The sequence below is a fragment of the Mchenga conophoros genome, linkage group LG4 (genome assembly GCF_057382185.1).
Source record: "Mchenga conophoros isolate Kocher_MC1m ecotype Shallow Benthic linkage group LG4, M_conophoros_male_GT1.1, whole genome shotgun sequence".
In the NCBI taxonomy this organism is placed as follows: domain Eukaryota; kingdom Metazoa; phylum Chordata; class Actinopteri; order Cichliformes; family Cichlidae; genus Mchenga; species Mchenga conophoros.
Genome location: NC_140529.1, coordinates 16,817,511 through 16,833,410, shown reverse-complemented (window position 1 = coordinate 16,833,410; position 15,900 = coordinate 16,817,511). Strand labels below are relative to the sequence as shown.

The 15,900-nt window shown below is 41.7% G+C and overlaps 1 protein-coding gene across 1 annotated transcript in view; it reads left to right on the top strand.

The window, feature by feature from the left end:
• Positions 1–8,083, top strand: part of cacng3b (calcium channel, voltage-dependent, gamma subunit 3b) — a 35,456-nt gene extending 27,373 nt beyond the window's left edge. Inside the window, exons 2-4 of the mRNA XM_085270720.1 lie at positions 390–473; positions 4,910–5,050; positions 7,522–8,083. Coding sequence (XP_085126846.1) covers positions 390–473; positions 4,910–5,050; positions 7,522–8,033 — 737 coding nt within the window. The 3' untranslated portion in view covers positions 8,034–8,083. The remainder of the gene's footprint in view (positions 1–389; positions 474–4,909; positions 5,051–7,521) is intronic.
• Positions 8,084–15,900: the final 7,817 nt, after the last annotated feature.

Below are 15,900 nucleotides of genomic sequence, written 5' to 3'. Positions count from 1 at the left end.
AATCAAAAATACAGAGGGTGTACAATAAGGTGAAAGCCACTAGTTACACTTGGACTTTCACAGAAAATGTCTTTAACTTGTACTAGTAAGATTAGAAAAGTGTGGAGAAGAAGAAAAAGGGAGAAACCGCATGATCTGAACAATATCGGGGCATCTGTGGCGAATGATACACGTGGCAGGATGAATTGTATAGTGTGCAGGGCTATACTCTCTGCTTACATTCAGAAAAATGCTGCGGAACTGATCGGACAGTACCACAGAGTTGTCCGTGTATACAATGAGATACATCCGAAAATTAGTATTTATCAAACAAAACAACTTTTCATGTCTGTGTTGTTCAAAATAAACTACTACTATACTATCTAAACTGATGTGTGTTTCTTCTCCAGGAACCTTCAGAGGTGTGTGTAAGAAAATTGATCACTTCCCAGAAGATGCTGACTATGAAGCAGACGCAGCTGAATACCTCCTACGTGAGTCTGATATGAGCACACACTGCACTGTGCATTCACAACTAGGCTTTTACTGGCCAGTGTTACCATATTTAGAGTAGAACTGTCTGACTAATCACTAAACTTGTTTTTTTGTTATCTCAACCCATCGTATGTTCCCAAGCGATGTAAAGCCAATTCCATTGTTAGGTGTGTGACAACAATGTTTCATATCGGCTTGAAAAGAGAATTATTTTGTAAAGTCTGCGTTAGAAACAGCACACAGGCATGATGTGGGTGTGAGGCAATCATGAACATTACTGTGCCCCCTCTCTAGCCCCATCTGCAGGACAAACTACAGGGGTAGTATGGTTAAGGATCACAAAGTTAGTTCCATCCACTATTTTGTAGTAGCGACTTAAGACTAATGTAGAGGAAAGAGTACAGAACAATGGATTTTTTTTTTTTAATTAAATGTAACCAATTGAAAATCACAAAACACTGACAGTTAATCTTTCTTCTAGGAGTGGGATATTCCCACTAACCTTTTTTCTCTGGGGAAGAGAAAGCAGTAGTCAGTAAGCAGCTGAACACTGGAGGTGTTACAAATACAGTTAAAATAACACCAGTTACTTATTTTGTCATTTCTTGTATGGAGCACTGTTTAGGCGTTTAACAGCTCACCTTATGTGCACAGTACTTATGCATACTGTTTTGATTACAGTTAAAAGGCATGTGATTGAACCCCTGAAGTTTTTCCTTTGATGGTGGCCTGCTACTTTGCCTCGCCGCACAAACTTGCACTGAAATATTCCAGCTATCACATTATTGTTAGGCAATAAACCTCTAATCCTGCCTTAACCATTAAATAGGTCTCTTGAGATTACAAATCTGCTTGGCAAGACAAGGCCAAGAGCAGCATTCACCTTGCATGCTTTTTTGACTGCAGGAGAAACCTGAGTGTGAGCATGGAGAAAACAATCAAACTCCATGGAGCATGTCCCTTTACAGGTTTGAAACCAGTGCTCTCTTGCTGTGAGGCAAAAGTTAGCTAACAGCTGAGCCACCATGCTAGCATCAAGGTAATCCCACACTGTTTCAGTATTGTTGAGGCCTGGGCTCTGGGGAGGCCATTCCATGATTGATATGTTTTGTGTTTTTATCTATCCTGGTATGCTTGTACTGTCTTGGCACTGTGATTGTGATCGTGCTGGAAATTGAATCTGTTGCCAGTCTAGCAATTTACAGATGGTATTGCATGGTGGTTCAAAAGTTGACAATTCTTTCGCTTTGACAAACAATAACAGGATCCACTGAAAGGCCACATCTCTGTCTCAGGTCCTGTGTCAAGTGTGGATATTTTCCATTTCTTAAGAATATGACTTTCAGATACTGTTTATTCAATTCCATTCAATTTTATTTATATAGCGCCAAATCACAACAAAAGTCGCCTCAAGGTGCTTCATAGATACAGAGAAAAACCCAACAATCATATGACCCCCTATGAGCAAGCACTTTGGCAACAGTGGTGTAAGGAAGAGGACTCCCTTACTGCATTTATTTATATTGTATTGTCTGTATAGCACTTTAGAGCACACCTTTCACTTTATTAAAAGCACCTTATCAAGCACTTTATGTAGCATTGCACTTTAAGCATGGATTTGCACACAAGAAGTTTAAATATTTATTGACTATTTATTGGGAATTTTAAAATCAGTTGGTGGCCTTGTTTCAGATCCTGCACAGCTGCTCCTCATCAAGGAATGTGGTGGTTGTCTGTCAGGAGAGAAGAATGGTGATTGAGATTGTGATTAAGGTTTACCAATAAGGAAAACTAATGCAAATGTGTGTGTGAAATCTAGGGATAAAAGTGGTGCAAATAAGTGTTTGTAAGTTAATGATTACTCACCTTTCTTGCCTGTGTCCTCTTCAAGGTGTTTGGGCAAATCTTTCCCCGGGGGTCCAGACACCATTTAAAGGTTCCGGGAGAGACCATGGGTAAAGAGTGTGGTGAATCTTTTTGTGCTTGGGTTTCTGGGTTTTTATAATATTGGGTTTGGTGTAACATTAAAGTGTGAAGTATTTATTAATATGTAAATGTGAAAATGTATTTATGTATTTATTTATTCTTATTGATATATTGTATACTGTGGTGGAAGGTTGGGATTTAAGAATTTACCTGAGAGTGGAATAATGGTTGAGTCTGTGACAGCTGAACATATTTAAGGCTGCCAGTTGTCATTAGAGGTGGATTTTTGTGCTGTGAAGAAGCTCGACAAGTTAATTGTTTTAAGGAGAGCCATATAGCAAATAAATACTTTGTTCCACTACACTTGCCTTGGTCTGTCTCACTGTGTTTCCAGCCGCTAAGGGCTGCCCTGTTACAAGTGGGAAGGAAAAACTCCCTTTTAACAGGAAGAAACCTCCGGCAGAACCAGGCTCAGGGAGGGGCGGGGCCATCTGCTGCGACCGGTTGGGGTGAGAGAAGGAAGACAGGATGAAAGACATGCTGTGGAAGAGAGACAGAGATTAATAACAGATATGATTCAATGCAGAGAGGTCTGTTAACACATAGTGAGTCAGAAAGGTGACTGGAAAGGAAAAACTCAATGCATCATGGGAATCCCCCAGCAGCCTTCGTCTATTGCAGCATAACTAAGGGAGGATTCAGGGTCACCTGGTCCAGCCCTAACTATATGCTTTAGCAAAAAGGAAAGTTTTAAGCCTAATCTTGAAAGTAGAGATAGTGTCTGTCTCCTGAATCCAAACTGGAAGCTGGTTCCACAGAAGAGGGGCCTGAAAACTGAAGGCTCTGCCTCCCATTCTACTTTTAAATACTCTAGGAACAACAAGTAGGCCTGCCGAGCGAGAGCGACGTGCTCTAATAGGGTGATTATATCTGGTGTAGATATTTTTGGGGGGCCTCCCACTTCTTCATTTGTCATCCACTTGTCCATTTACCTCAGATTTCAGGCCGATCTCCACACCATGCTGAAATGTGTCAGCTAATAACACTTTGGGGATCACCTTGTTGGTGCAAAAATAGTATTGTATGCCTATAAAAAAATGTAATTTGGCTTTTTTATGTTTGAATGTTTCATAGGTCACTGTCACAAGTCACAAGCAAAACATAAGGAAATATAAAGAAGAAGACTTTCACTCAGTACTCTTTATCACTCTTCTCATCCAAAGGATAATGGGAAATGGGTAGTTTCTTAAAAAAATATATATATATATTATTGTGACTGGCATTTCTATGCCAGCTGGTATAATTATGTACCCAGAACAGTGTTTATAAACAGCAGCTGGCAATATTACAATGTCTAATAGCAGGAACAACAAAACAAATTATGACCTTAATGGCGTTCCATAACACTACATAATGAAGAAACACAAACTAATGGCAAGTAGTTAAGAAACTGAACCTAAAAAAGCCTTCATAAGGATAAAAAGGATTATAAGAAAAAAAGAGGATAAAAAGAGAAAGAGAGAGTATTTAGTAGAAAACACAGAGAAGTGAGCTCTCTGTTTATTGTAGGAGTAAAGGTGGAAAACAACAACAGAAAAGAAGGGGAAGGGATTCAGCCTGTGCCTCTTTTTCATTGCTCCACTGAACACAGAGCAACATCCCCAGAGGGAGCCAATTAGATCACAGTCCTTAGAGCTGATAAGCCAATAAGGAGCAGAGACCTAGTGACCAGCATTTCATGCAGCCCAGGGTTGTGGGCCATAGGGGCGGAGTCTGTACGAGCAATATCTGCAGCTCTCGGTCACGGCGGGAATGTTTTGCCACGCAAGAAACAACAAACATAAAGAAAACAGATGGAGAAAAAAGCGACAATGATCTGCTTCGTTTACTTTTAGTCTTTTTGTGAAGACACAACCGTATATGATAAAACTCTGATGCATGGGCTCTCCTCATATATTCGGTGTCTCAAAATAGCCCGAATCTCAGTTCTGCGCAACAAGCTGTTTGCAAATATTCCTCAATATGTTATCGCATCCTGCACACATATGACAAATATTTCACTCCCACTGAAGCCTCACTTTCACATTCATTATTTTGCCTCGCATATGTCAGCGTGACTCTCCATCTGTCTTGGGTCTTGTCCATTTTTTTCCCCTTCTCCGTCCGACCTCGGTCTCTCTCCCTTGCTCTCTCTAGCAAATCCTCTGAATGCTTTAACATGTTCAGAATTCAGGTTCAGTCGAGCATTTAGCAGCCCGCTGCCTCGCGTGTGTAAAGTGGAACCTTTTTTTCTTTCTTTTTTTCTTCCCCTTGCATCTCCATCCTCCATCCAGCACAGAAGTGATGCGCACCAGTGATTTTGATGACGTAATGGTGGAGCTACTGTTCTTCCAGCACAAATGATCCTTCATCAGTTTCTGATGGATCTGAAAGGCGACGTCTTTACACGGCAAAATAAAAGGTTTGCACCTGTTATGAACGCGTTTCCACTCTTTGTGTGTATGTGCAGGTGCTGTGCGTGCCTCCAGTCTTTTCCCCATCATGAGTGTGGGTCTGCTGTTTCTGGGTGGGCTCTGCGTGGCTGCCAGTGAGTTTTACCGAAGCCGACACAACGTCATCCTCAGCGCAGGAATCTTCTTCGTCTCAGCAGGTTAGTCATCACTGCGAGTGTCTCTGCGTGTCCATGTGTGTCCTCTTTCCTCTTAGGAATTTAGCTACAGTGATCGTCAGTCATCAGAACAGCGTACATGAAACCACACTTACTAATTCACAAATTCAGCACCTCATACCACATTTTTTTTCATTTAAATACAGTACCAGCCAAATGCCTTACATTCTCTGACCTGGTGAAAGGAGCTTGAGATAACAACAAGGCGGCTGTCTGTGTGAGCCACATGTGTCTGAGTGTGTGCAGCTGTGTCACTGTGGGCCGACTCTAAACGGAGGAGGCACAGCATTCAGATATTTGTTGAGGAGCCCATTGAGCATCTAAAGCACACAGAAGAGCCCATGAGAGGCACCAAAGTGTGGATATGGGACACAGTAGCTGATTAATCAATCAACAAGAATGCCATGATGCCACTGTGATGCACTGTGAGGGTGTGAGAGTGCAAACACACACACCTATAGAGTCTTTCATTGGGACGCAGCAAAGCATCTTTGCACACACCCTTGTACTTACGTATCCGTACTGTAATGATCCTGGTGATGTTCCCGGGGTCTCCTGGGGTCTCGCAAGGTGATTATTATTGGTCGGTTTTGTAATCGGAATTATTAAAAACACTCATTAACCTTTACTGATGCATTTATTGAACCCATGTCTTTTTTAACAATGGATTTCCTTAAACGTTGAATAGGAGTTTAAAAAAATCAATTTAAAGCAAATTAAAGTAAAGGCACTGCTGTAAACAACATTGGTTGAATTTATTATGTAGCGCAATATAAAACGGGGGCATTGTTGCAAAACAGAACGCAGATAATCGTCTTATCTCGATTGTCTCGCCGGTAGCCAGAATTGTAATTAAAGACCTGAGATGCGCGGAAAAAAAACAAAACCGCTAAATCTTTACAACATTATTAGTTTTAACTAAGCATTTTTTTATCTGACTCACATGTTAAGGTTTAGTAAGTTCACTTTAATTGCACTGAAAAGGTTATTAGTCACAGAAAAATTGTATTTTCATTAGTTTTTAACAAATGCGACTGTCTTTTGCAGAAAAATGCACCATGTCCACCAGACAGGACTAAAGATGCAGCTGGAAACATTACAAATGAAATCGCTGAACAAACTGGTCAGCAATAACACAGTACAGGCTCATGCAGTGGCACAAAATGACAACACAATAGCCAACAAAAACATTACAAATAAGAGATATCCCACAGTAGCTTCACCACACACCTTGCTTTAATAAATGAAGGTTAACAGACAAAAATCACTATTAAAAAAAAGGGTGTGGTGTTGTAAGTTAGGATACTAAATTGCTCATGTTGTTTACAACGTTCATGCACTAACAGATAAATGGAACTGGACCTGTTTGAGTGTCTACATGATCTGATTCGTTTCCTCTGATTGGCGGTGCTGTAAAGGATAAAGGGAAGGGACATTTTAGAGTTGGGGTTTTTTAAGCCAACAAACCGTGTTTTAGAAGAGCCTCAGTTACTGAGGTTTTGAAATTAAAGTATTCAATTACTGCACACTGCTCACTAGAGCCTGACCAATTTATCGATGGGCTGAAACTATCGGCCGATCAGCTATTTGTTATTCTAGCGGTATCGGTTATTTACACTGGCTGATGTGGCACAGTTTGTCCACCCGAGGGCAACTTCCCTTTTGACCACATGTGTTGGAACGCCACCAACACAAAAAAGCTTATCTGAGCAGAGGGTAAACAAGTAAATAAATAACTATACATATCAAAATAGTGAAATCTGATTATGTTGTGTGCCTGAAAGAAAAAAAATACATTAGATGATATATCAGGCGGCAGGTAGGTTTTGAACCCAATATTTCTAGAACTCATAGGATCAAAATACCAAAACACAAAACTCAGGAAAGGCAAAAGCCAGGGACTTACAAACTAGGAACTATAGAAGAAACACAGGACACACAACACAAGGGAGGACACAATAAAGAAGCAAGCAAACTGAGGGTTTAAGAGGAGACGAGGGCAGATTGGGGAAAAACACACAGCTGAACTGAATCTAACCAATTAGACAAGTGGAAGGAAAACTGAATTTAACACACACAGGACAAGAGTCTGTCAAAATAAAACGAATAGGAACAGAAATGCAGAGTTTACACAACGAGAGAAAAGTGAACAAACACGGAGAAAGGACAGACTTCACAAAGGAAACGCTGAGACGAGGACAGGCTGGACAGGAAAGGGAACCAACCTCATCAACCAAGAAAGCAAGAACTAGAAACAAAGACAAAATCTAATAATATATTCAAATGACTAAATAAGTTAACATAAATCAGGTCACAAACCCAGAAATAATCATGAATGCTCTAAACCTTGGGTCCAATACACAGGTACCATGACCGTCTCTTAGTATACTGTAGTTGTGTTATTTTTGTTAGTTTGTGGCTCTCACAGTTTCTCTTTCTTTATGTCTGTCCAGGCCTCAGTAACATCATTGGAATTATTGTCTATATCTCAGCCAACTCTGGCGACCCAGGCCAGAGTGACAGCAAGAAGTCCTACTCCTATGGCTGGTCTTTTTACTTCGGGGCCCTCTCCTTCATTATGGCGGAAATGGTGGGTGTGCTGGCTGTGCACATGTTCATTGAGAAGCACCGCAAGCTCCGGGCCAAGTCCCGCACTGAGCTCATCAAGAAGTCCGCCTTTAGCCGCATCCCCTCCTATCGCTACCGTTTCCGGCGCCGCTCCAGCGTTCGCTCTTCAGAGGCTCCCAGCCGCGATGCCTCGCCACTGGGGAAAGGTGGCTACACAGGGCCCGCCGCCTCCGAGATGCCCATGTACACGCTGAACCCACGAGAGGCCGGCAATGCCGGCAGCAAACCTGTTGGCGGCTTAGGCGGGCTGCTTAACTCGGAGAGGGATTTCCTCCAGAGCAGCACGCTCACTAAAGACTACAGCAAGGACCCCAACCGCAGAACCACACCTGTCTGAGAGGTGCTGGCTACAGATATCACCCCAATCAGAGTATCAAAGAGGAGGAGGATGAGAAATGTGGGGGGGGGGGAGTGCAAGCAAAAGCAGGGGACACACAGGGTTATGGGGTGGGAAGGGGGGGGGGGGTTGCTAAACTTTGACTGTGAACTGTGAACTTTTAGCCTTCGAACTGTGAATCCTGAGCCCTGTGAGAGTGTGTGCAGCAGGGTTGGTTTTAATAGAGAAGTTGTTCCCAGCCCCAGCACATATCACTGTAGTAATACTTGTAACTCCTTATATATCAAGGCACATTCGGTTTATGTTCATGAGTTTTATGTTCATAAATTGATTTTCAGGCTTTTTCCTCACAGGAGAAATGGGAATTAGTGGAAATGTAAAATATATTAAGTGTTTTTTCTGTTTGGGGCAACTTCTCTTTAAAAAAAAACAACAAAAAAAAAAACAAAAGCGCCACAAAAAAAACTACAATGTGAATTTGAGGAGAAGGGGTGACAGACTTTGTGTGAACCTCTGTCCTCCTGACCTTTTGGATAGCAGCAGAGTCGGGTCAGGGAAGGGGACCGGCCTTAGAGCTCCCAGCTGACCCTCTGATTACAGTAAACGTGAAGACGTCAGCACCTTGTCGTGGGCTCTGATTCCTTTTCAGTTCAGCTAGATTCAAATTATAAACTGAAGATCGGTTTGCCCATTTAAACCAGTGCATTTGTGGAAGCAGTTATCATTTTCTATACATTTTGTATATAAACTTTCATACTGATCGATCGGAAAGCTCGCTTCACGACTGAACTGAAAATGAATTGAGCTCTTCCCTGGTCACATTTTCCCCTCATCGCTCTGATTCCAGGTCAGTGGTTAAACCTACCTGGCGGTTTCAATGAGTAAAGAAGAAACCGTGGATTAGCTGTTGCAGGCTGGGTAGAAAAGGTCTGACTCAACAACCTAAAGAATCTCTTATAGATGGTAACGTAAGATCCATTGGTGCTTCCTTCTGTTTTTTCTGCCACCTCTTGATTTATTTATTTTTTCACCTAAAACCTAAAAAGAGGTGGTCTGTCTGCCAAGCTGTCTGTCTGCGTCCATGTGTCACCTCTCACCTTTTTCTGTGTAGCCACACCTCCACACCTCCTCTCACCCTTCCCATCCTCTCCATTAGATTTAGCTCCTGTCTTCCATTGGTGGCGTTTTTGGAGACTAGTTAGGTTTTCTGGAGGTTGTTGGTTCAGGGTACTGTGGAGGGGAGACCACTGAGCTGTGAATAGGCTTTAAGGCAGCACCGTTTGTTTGCCCACTACCTCTTGGTGAACACATTTCTGATTTAATATTAAAACCTGTCAGATTTACAGTCGCAGGAGTAAACACAAGCTAAAGTAGACGTCTCCAATAGGAGGAAACTGTTCGTATGTAGCACACAAATTAAGCAGCGGGAGATGGAATTGGAGGATAGTCCAATTGTATTATTTATTTAAGTCACTCACAGCCTCCTCATTGCTCTTCATCTCCACTGCTCACACACTGGCTGACAAACTAGTTACTTACTCCACTGCCACCTCTCCAGCCTTAAGAGGACCAGTGTCAAATACTGCTGCGATCCACGCATCGAGGCACCGGAGAACACTGTGTGCATCTGACTGAGCAGCAGTGTTTGGACGCCTTTCAGACTAATGGCCTTTACACACCGGACATGTAAAATTTGCACCAATATTTTGTTTGTTAAAAATACTCGCCTATTCTCAATGCAGGCGTTCACAGCTACCGCATAATTTTGCAAGACGAATTTGGATTTCATTTATGGAATCAAGCACAGTTTTTTCAGATTTTTTTGCATTCGAATTAACAGATCTGACCAATCAGACCACTGCGTGTGGCTACAAGTGCGCTTGTAGCTCAAAACGCACTTACTGAACATACTGAAACGCAACAGTACTGTTTCTTTTCAGACATACAGCTAGATGGTGCTCCAGGTCAGTCAACTCTGAAATAATTTCCCTGCCTCCTCAGATGTGGGAAGAGCTCAGACTGCCCTGCTGACATCCTGAAATATGTAGGACAGCAGTCGTGATAAAGATTCAACTCCTGGATCAAACCATGAAATTCTCCCTGCTGCTGCCTTCTCGTGAGAATTGAATGAACCCAGAATCTCTGCTTCTTTCCTTTTGTTGTTTAGAAACATCAGGACCAGTTCATTGTGGCTTGATGCGTCTTTTTTGAGGACGTTTTTTGCAAAAATGCGGCTTTTGCAAAAATGCGGAATATACCTAACACGACAAATTCGCATCTGAAAGATCTAGAATTTCATTTTGGGTTTTTTGCCACATGCTCGGTGTGTAATGGCCTTACTTTTCTGCAGGAAAAGCAGCACAAAAAACTACTGTGATAAAGCCCCTGATCTACTACTATATGCCTAATATTTACACAGTCAGTCCACTGGGTTTCCCAACAATCTAATGCTGCATCTGTGCATTTGTAAGCAGTGGCAACTAGTGTAATTCTGAAGTATTCCAGCCTTTTAGTAAAAGGAGGCATATTCTAAAACATTAAGAAAACAAGCTGAATTATTCACTTTACTCAGTAATCTTCTATCTCACGACACGAGGCGACAGAATTTGACACTGTGAGAAAAAAGGCAACACAGCCATAAAATCTACAGAGAGGAGACAGGGAGGGTTGTGAAACCTGAGCATGAGTATCTAGTCACACCATTTTTCTCAACCTGTTTCTGGGACTGTGAGTAACAAGTAAGTGTGAAACTCAAAAGAGGAAAAAAAAAATGCTTTTTTTATTTTTTCAGTTATTGTTCTTTTACCTTCCCATAAACAGCCATTGCACTGTTTTGTATAAAGTCGACATGAAACAACACCAACCCGACACTGTCAAGCTACTACTCTGACAGTCATTACTCTGATAATAAAATATGTTTTAAACCTCGCACACACTGTTTAATTTATGATGCTGCTGTTTTATCTCCTGTCTCCGACGCCATAAAGGGAGCTTAAAGGGACAAACGTGCATTGCTACTGTCCTCTACATGTAAATATTAATTTTGCAACTGCAACTAGGGGCATCAGCTTTTGTCATGGGCTGTGAAAGGGGGAAAAAAACCCTACTTTTCTCCAAGCAAGGGCTTTTAATTTTTAAAGGACAGGAGCACACAAGGGCTTTTTATGCTCAGCACTGCAGCAATTTCATTTTAAGGGTGTAACGTGGGAGGGAGGGGGAGAAAAAGCAAAGTACATTTGCACAGAAACAATCGTTGTTGAACAAGCTAACCGCTAATACAGCACGCTTTGTGTAAAAGAGTAGCTGAAGTAGAGGAAAATCAGACTACGCTTTTCTACTCTGCTACTTTTTTTTGACTTAACTTTAGGTTAGATGAGTAATTTTGTGACGTAATTAGAGATGAAGACTATTGCCTTAAGCAAAGGTAGCATATTTAAGAGTTATTTCAGTTGCTTAAGATTCAAACATAAATTAGCAAAATATGCCTGGTGCCAAATATTACTCCAGATGTTTTCTATGTATCACGACCTCCAGGTTAGCTTTAGGTTTGCAGTTGTAAGTACTCTAATCCGCGTAGGATTTACTGACTCAACAGTAGCGGTAGCTTCGTAGCTCTCATCGGCTCAGACCTCGAGGGGTCTGCTTAGGGTCGAAGTTCAGAACTGCCATCCATGAGCCATGTCAGCGTTGACCATTCAAACCATGCATGCCATATCCATTTGCTTCCAGTGCTTACATTTGCTTTAGTCTCAAATGGCACCCTAATCTCTATACTCTGTAGGGATACTCGACTGCTACACAAAAGACGCCTTACAAGGGCACGCGGGCCCATTAGCCCGCGCTGTAATGATGTTTACTTCAGTAGAGCACAGGGTGCTTTTTGAGACTAGGCCACTGTCTATCTCTTCTTCATAAAGCTTTGATACTCTGATATATTATTAGTAAAAAAAAATTATTCTATTCTATTCTAAAGGTGCCACTGTGCAGAGGATGATAAACTCTGTCACATATTATAGTAATCTATTCATTGGGGCGGGGGCTGGGGAGGGTTGATCGCAGGGGGGCGGAGTTGGGAAGCAGGGGTTGTAGTCTTTCTAATATTCTATTATTCTAGTTTCATTTTCTACTTTGATGTGATTGTGAGGTTGTGTTGTTTTAATCACATCTGAAGTTTCTGACAGGAGGGACATTAGGAGTGGAGCACTCGGACGATCGCTCATGGACATAAACCTCACCTCACCGGTGCCAGAGGTCACTTTACAATTTGCCAGCAGGACACTCAGCACTGCAGCGCACACACACGCACACACACCACACGGACACATGCATTCCAAGTAGCTATACATACAAATTCCTCTACTTTTGAGGACTTTTACCCAAAGCTTCAATGCTAGTTTTTGTTGTTTGCACTTGCACAGGAGAAGACTGCCTCAGATAGCAGGCTACAAGCATCAGTAAACCCTCCAGTTTCACGAGTTTGGAAGACGTAATGACTGTTAATTAAAGAATAAAAACAGGGTTAAGAACTGTCCGATGCATTATTTAAAACCTGAAACAATGATGCATCGACTTCCAGGAAAAATATGGTCGGAAAACCCCCCAGAATGATTGTTATCCAATCGTAGAACTCACGGCTATGTTAATAGCAAAAGTAAGGGTATTTAAACACGCACAAGAGAACTAAACAGCTGTGAAAAGCATGTATTAGTGAGGCTAGTTAGTGAATAAAAGGTTTCAGTTTGCTCAGAAGCATATAGATCAGACTCTGGAGGAATGGAAAAAGGTCATGTGGTCTGATGAGTCCAGATTTACCGTGTTACAGAGTGATTTATGCATCAGGGTAAGATAGATCCAGCCTTTACTTTACATCTGGGGTTTCTTCAGTTGGTCTGATCTAGGTTCAGCAACCTTATGTGCCCCTCCAAGAAATGGGGGTCAGTTGATGACGTGATTAAAATGAATGACCAACAATGATTCCTTTCTTTTCTCACAGCACAAGCATGATGATCCAAGATAATTGACAATCTTTAGGATGTGCTGCAGAATCAAAAACAAAACTGGACAGAAATAAACATCCGCATCATGTAAGCTCATCAAAATAATGCCATCATCATCAAAGGTAATCAGCTGATATCAGTTGTGACCGAACAGCGTAATCAAACTTTTGCACACTTAAACTTTAACTTGAAATAGAATTCGAAGCTTTGGGATTATTGGTCCTCATGAGTATAGGAGCACAAGAACACAGCACACAACGATGTAGTCTCGTTAATGATCACACACACACACACATACATGCTCACAGCTTCAGCTTTGCCCGATGTGGCGCAGAGAGAAATGTTCTGTTCTGGGTTTAAAAAAACAAAAACAACTATCACTGTGTCATGTTTGGTGTTTCTTTGGAAGAAAATGACAAACTGTTACCACTGCGTCGCTGTTGTGTCGCTCCTTGATGGGACTTCAGTACACTGAGCCAGCTAATCAACCACGGACGACCAGAAAAAAACTGTTTTGAAGGAATAGTTCAGAGACAAACACTTGCTATAAGCACTCTACACTTTGCACTCGCAACACACACACCAAGACACACTAACGCATTTAAGGTCACTGTGTGAGGAGGGCTTACAGGTGGAGTTATGTGCCTGCATGTTTGTGTGTGTTAATATTTACATTGTGCGTGTTTGTGTGCGTGTGTGCAGTTAGCCTCTCCTCACCCATGCACCCAGTGCCTGCCTGTCCTGCCTTCAGACAGCTCCAAGATCAGCCATGGGGCGTCCAGTATAACCTCCTCTGCATCCTCGCGACCTTTAATGGTTGGACCGGGATCAGTTTTAGAGCTAACTGCCCCGATCATTCCTCAGCAGACGCAGCCATACAAGCTAATAGGACTGTTCTGGATTCAGTCGGCTCTGGCGGAAACATTTTTTATTATACTTTTTAATTTGGATCTTGTTTTTCTTACATTGCCGTCTCTGTCTGTGCAGCTGGTTTAGGATCAGCAGAGGGGGCTTGGGGATAGACTATGATCTATTGAGTCCCTAGTGACACCTGGTCCTGAATCAGCACAAGCTGATTTTGCCTGCTGTTCCTCCAAATGTCCCATAAATTTGGGAAAACAAACTGTGCTTGCTCTGAAAGACTTACTTGTAAAATTGTTAGGCTTTTTAAAATGTGTCCTTTAGGAAGTTTCACTCACCAGATTCCCTCCCCCAAATGATTTCACTTTAACTTCAAGCATTGTTGACGGCGGTGGCAGTTTATGGATTGCGGACATGGTAGTTGTTGTTTTAAGTTTTCTAAACATAATCTATTGATAGATAAAGAATAGCAACCATTATTACAAGAATTATTCCAGTCTTGGTGGCTATTGGGCCTGTTTCCCTGTTTTATTTTTTTTTGGGGGGGGGGGGTTGTGCCAACCTTTAGCCTTTTAGGAAGAGAGATTTTGTACCTGTCCTATATTTCACATGAATTATTTTGACAGGGAATACAGAGCGATTAAAATGTGCTTTTAACGGTTTTGCCTCAAGTCCTGCATTCAGACAGTGCTGTTTACGTAGTTTACAGAATATATTTGTGGCTGGCACGGTTGACTGACCAAGGATGAAAGGCCCAAAACGGTATCGTGTTTTACCAAGCTTGGAGAGTTTCGCTCTGCATCAGGAATATTCAGGCTCCTTCTTGCTTAAATTTCTTTTGAAAGTAGCAACAAAACATGTTTTTTCTCTTCCTGAACAAGTGAAATCAGACTGTGCCCTTAAACGAAAAGATCGTGACTGTTTTTACTGAGATTTACAGAAGACTCGCAGGGAAATATCTACAACACTTAATGTGACATACTTGTATTGGATTACTACACAGGTTTCTCTATGAGAAAGCCACGCACCATAGAGTCTAAATTGCCCTTGAGTTTTTACTGAGCCATGTTGTAATGGGTAGAGTCAGGCTACTCAGTGTATGAAACCAGTGTGACAGTGCACTGGCTGTGGGCTTTTTGCCACGTTTGCTGCATAACTCTGTGATTGGCAAAGCTAGTTAGCACTACTTTATTTCAGACTGTAAAAAACATTAAATCAACAGTTGCTATGATATTTGCTTCATCTTTCAAGATTAAGTAAGTTATTTGTTACACAAGTAAAATACCCAGCAAACCATATACAGGACGTAAAATAGAGGTGAAGTAAAAATAGTATTTCAATGCACATGTCTTCTCCTTGTCCACAGACTAGTATAACCGTAACCTTTTAAAAAGCCATTTGTACATCTAAAATCTGCCTCCTTTGCTGCACCCTGGACTTAATGCGTCAGGTTGTTACAGCCATCACCTCTCTGTCCCTCTCTGTCCCTGTCATTACCCAGAGATCAGACCACTTCAGTGTCACATGAAAGTCTTACAAGAATGTAAAGAAATACTCAAGCAGACATAGTTAGCATCTCCAAGATGTCAACAAAAACCCCGCAGAAAGTGGCTAGCATAGCCGTAAACTGTTGCGCTGTGCCTCAAATTACATATTTCTGTACACCTACAGTTTAAATTAAGCAAAACATTTTTGTGGAAACGTGTCCAGTAGCGGTCGTGATGCTGGTTAGCCTGCTTCACACAAAGACCCATAATTCTTTTAAGCTAATGTGAGAAAGCTATGTCCTGTGTACTTAGCACACACACCAGTATTAATTAACAGATATTGCACTTGTTGTGGCATGTTTTAGTGTTTTGTTAACTTCTTGAATTCTGTAGAAGAATCTGAAGAATTTATTATTACAGAAAGACAGAGACTAAAAAAGCAGCAGCTAGCGATCCAGTATTTTTGATACAACTCTAAAAAGAAGAAGTTACTTTCAGCTGCTCTTTTATTCACAGGGGTCG